Source organism: Convolutriloba macropyga, chromosome 7, assembly GCF_964194025.1.
Source record: "Convolutriloba macropyga chromosome 7, txConMacr16.3, whole genome shotgun sequence".
NCBI classification, from domain to species: domain Eukaryota; kingdom Metazoa; phylum Xenacoelomorpha; order Acoela; family Convolutidae; genus Convolutriloba; species Convolutriloba macropyga.
In genome coordinates, this window is record NC_134474.1 from 9,445,808 (window position 1) to 9,449,517 (window position 3,710).

At 40.6% G+C, this 3,710-nt stretch overlaps 1 protein-coding gene across 1 annotated transcript in view; it reads right to left on the reverse strand.

Moving 5' to 3' along the window:
• The window catches only part of LOC142342585 (uncharacterized), a 160,544-nt gene extending 158,679 nt beyond the window's left edge, over window positions 1–1,865 (reverse strand). Inside the window, exons 1-3 of the mRNA XM_075393964.1 lie at window positions 1,524–1,865; window positions 1,084–1,216; window positions 393–607 (exon numbers count right to left, since the gene is read on the reverse strand). Of these exons, the coding sequence (XP_075250079.1) occupies window positions 393–607; window positions 1,084–1,216; window positions 1,524–1,833 (658 nt within the window). The 5' untranslated portion in view covers window positions 1,834–1,865. The remainder of the gene's footprint in view (window positions 1–392; window positions 608–1,083; window positions 1,217–1,523) is intronic.
• Between the last annotated feature and the right edge of the window lie 1,845 nt (window positions 1,866–3,710).

Consider the following 3,710-nt stretch of genomic DNA (forward strand, 5'->3'; position numbering starts at 1 on the left):
TCTCTCTCTTTCGCGCTCTCTCTCTCTCTCTTCTCTCTCTCTCTCTCCTCTCTTCTCTCTCTCACCTCTCCTCTCCTCTCCTCTCCTCTTCTTTCTCTCTCTCCTCTCTTCTCTTCTCTTCTCTTCAGCAATTTGACCTAAACACATTGTTTTCACGCATTTCACTTTCTGTTCCAAATATACTCCAACAAATTTTACCGATCAAAAAAGACGTTCCATGAATACTCCTCTTTGAGTCGTAAAAATACAGCGCCGCAATACAATTCAATGGTAAAAAAACAAGAGAAGGCCAATGATAGCCCTAGCTATCACTGTGCGGCCATGGCTATTAATAAATAAAAGAGTCCCTAAAATCAAGGCTTCTTAATGCGGGCACAAAAAAGCGAACTTACATTTTTTTAACTGCCATATCTCATAATCGGCTCCAATAGGAAAACACATGATGAGATCTTCTAAAACGGGAGCTCCATTCGCTCTTCTGTTCCCGTCATCTAGCATGAACTCGGCCATGTTAGATCCAATCAAGTACACCATGTGTTCCACTGTCACTTGAAAATTAAAGCCTTCCAGCGACCACCAGTTTTCCAACATGGCTAACTCTTCAGACCTGGCAAAATATCAAACATAGAATTCCAAGGGTTAAAGACATCGGATTTCGAGAAAGTTCTAATTTTTTAACCCTGATTCATTTACCCCCTCCCCCCCCCCCCCCCTTTACATAATATCTTTGTTTCAGCTTATATCATCTAAGCACTAAGAGTTTAACAGTTACCAACTGGACGCTTCAACGCCATATTTTTTGTACAAGAATACTCTTCCATGCATTAGCAGGGATAGTAAATTTTTAAATTTTCGAACAAGATAAATGTATGATAATTTGGGCGGAAATTTTTGCTATTTCATCCTGTTCCTGTAAAAAGTTTAGAGCAAATTATGTTTCACTAGTTTACAGGTCAAGAAAATCGATGGTTACTTAGAAATAACTTACTGGAGAACAGGATTGGGTAATCCCCTTTTCATTAATCTTGGGGGTGGTAGTGGGGGGGGGGGGGGGGGGGGAGGTGACTTAATGCAAAAATTTACTTTGCTTTGAGGCCTTGAACACAGATTCTGTTCCGTTTTTCATCCACGGTGATCGAGTTGTCACGGAATTCCACATTAGGAGATGCCCAGTCCAAAACAGACAACTCTCGTAGACATTTATCGCCATTATATGCTGAAAGATGCAAATAAATGCAAGAGGTAACTCTGAAGTAAATATTGGGATCTAATGTTGTGGCCCCAAATTGTGGGCAAAAAAACTTTTGATCCAAATCTTATCATAAACTCAAGTTCTTATGCTATAGGAAAGTTTCAAACTAAACAAGAATTCAATGCTTCGTTCTTTCCTTCGCTCTTCTTCCTCTAAAAATCTATTTTAAAATATTTCTAGAGACTGAAAAAACTTGACGATTATGACTAAACACGACGAATTTCTTAGAAAACGCTTATTAATTGAAAGATCAGGCATAATTAAAGCTTACTTGGACAGCAGGTCGAATTGCTCTTGTACAGACAAATATTGCTTAGTGATCTTTGATTCGAAGAACATTTCAGTTCGCTAAGCTTTCCCTCGGCTATACCAAGCAATAAGATAAAGCTAATGGTAAAATAAAGCGTTTTATTTGTTGATCTCAAAGTGTATTTGGACCAATAATGTGTTGCTGGACTATATTTGAAGGCAGAAAGCATATCTATAGCTTGAGATAGCATTGACAAACAAGCCCACGCGGAGTATTTGAATAAAATGATCAGCTTTGCTTTATCAGAATGCTTTGTAATCACTGTCGACATTATGGTGCAAGAATTAATTGTTTCTTCAATGGTGAATTCTCTCGTTAACCGTAGTCGAAGGATGACGTATTAATTACGTGAGTAGGCGAAGCATATTTACATTCAAACGACAATGCTTGATACAATGATAAACGAGGAGAAAGCAAATACGTATTTTATATAATAGAAAAATAGTACTGCAAAATAAACGCGTACACTTCAAGCAGTTTAAAGCCAGCCGAGGCAATGTAAAACTGGTGCTGAAAAAAGGAATAGCGAAATTGAACAGTTTCAATACTAAATCTTTTGATAACTGGACACAAAAATTCAGTTGAAGCAATCCAGAACATTTCCCCTTGTGCATACTATAGGAGACACTATCGGGATTTTTTCCGTTTGTGCCCCCCCCAGTACGTTATGCTCCCCCCAGTTACAGAGCACAAGTCATTACATAGTAAATCATTATGTAAAAATATTGCACGTGCATCTGGGGGTTGCAAATAATATGCACCCACTAAGCTGGGGGGCACAAACGGAAAAGATCCCACTATCGATAGGACTATCGACGTCTTTCCTAATCTAGCACATCAAGATTAGCAAATAGAGAGCGTACACTCTCCCCTCTATTACCGTTAAATACCCTAACAGGAGCTATAATTTCGTAGGGGGCATTCACGTGTCATTGCCAATAGAGCCAACACTTATATTATGGAGAAGCGCCACTGGTGAGTGTCACTGCTCTCCTATAGTAGTAATCTCACCTTTTTAACCATGGTTCCAATCGATGCGTCAACGGTGGCGCGTCGCCTGAGCGTGTGAGATCCACGAAAGCACATACTTGAGCTTCGCAAGAGCGATGCTCATCTTGGATCTTGTGTATGGGATGCGCCCTTATGTATGTTACCCCTATATTGTTGTTGTTGTAGAATTACAGCCGATGGCTGATGGGAGTCTATCCCTGGCAAGTTGTTTAAAATCAGTTCGTTATTTCTGCACGTATGGCAATCGCAGGCTAGTTGCCATGTGTAGGTGTTATCTCTTGAAAATCATTTGTTGACGAAATCCACGTCACGTTCATGATTCTGTTTTTCAGGCCATCCGTTTTTAGAAAGTCGATATCAGAGTTCGTTTTGTTGAAAGTTCTCGCAGTTTTGAAGACGAACTGCCTTCTGGCTTTTTCGCGTCTTTCTTTTCTCAGATTGAACAGTTCAGAGGTTCGTCCTCTAGACTCAGTCAGATCAGGAAATTCGATTCCGTCAGGTTTTTCGTTAAAGAATTGCGAAAACTCGAGAAGGTCGTTCAAGTCTATGTACATAGGAAGCGGTTGTATATTCAGTAGCCCCAGGCTTGTCAGGCACTGTCCTTCAAGATGGCCGGTTATCCAGTTAACTGCTCTTCTTCGAAACTTCTCGATGTTTTGAAGATCACTTTTCGTCAGTTGGACACAGTTCATTCCGTAAAGCAGCACAGGCCAATCGAGTGATCTGTAGAGTCCCAGTTAAGTGAACGTCTAGACTTTGAAGGCCACATTTCTCCTTATTGCGTACAGAATTCTGTTGGCTTTCTTCAGACGAGCGTTGATATGTGCTGACCAAGACAAATTCCTGCACACTGTGATCCCCAGATCCGTTATTTCATGCGGAGAACTGAGAGTCTCTCCACGAAGAAGCTGGTTGAAATGGCTTCCTTGAAAGATGTTTTGGGCACATTTCGCAGCTGCTGGTTCCTTTTTGTTGTTTTTCACCAATCGTTCGACTGCAAGTACTTTTTCCTGCACTTCTTTTGGGGTTATCACAATTGCTAGGACTTTGAGGTCGTTAGCAAAGATGGATCGGCTACTGAACTTGAGCACTTCGGGTATATCGTTAATGAAGCTGCAGAACAACAAGGGACCAAGA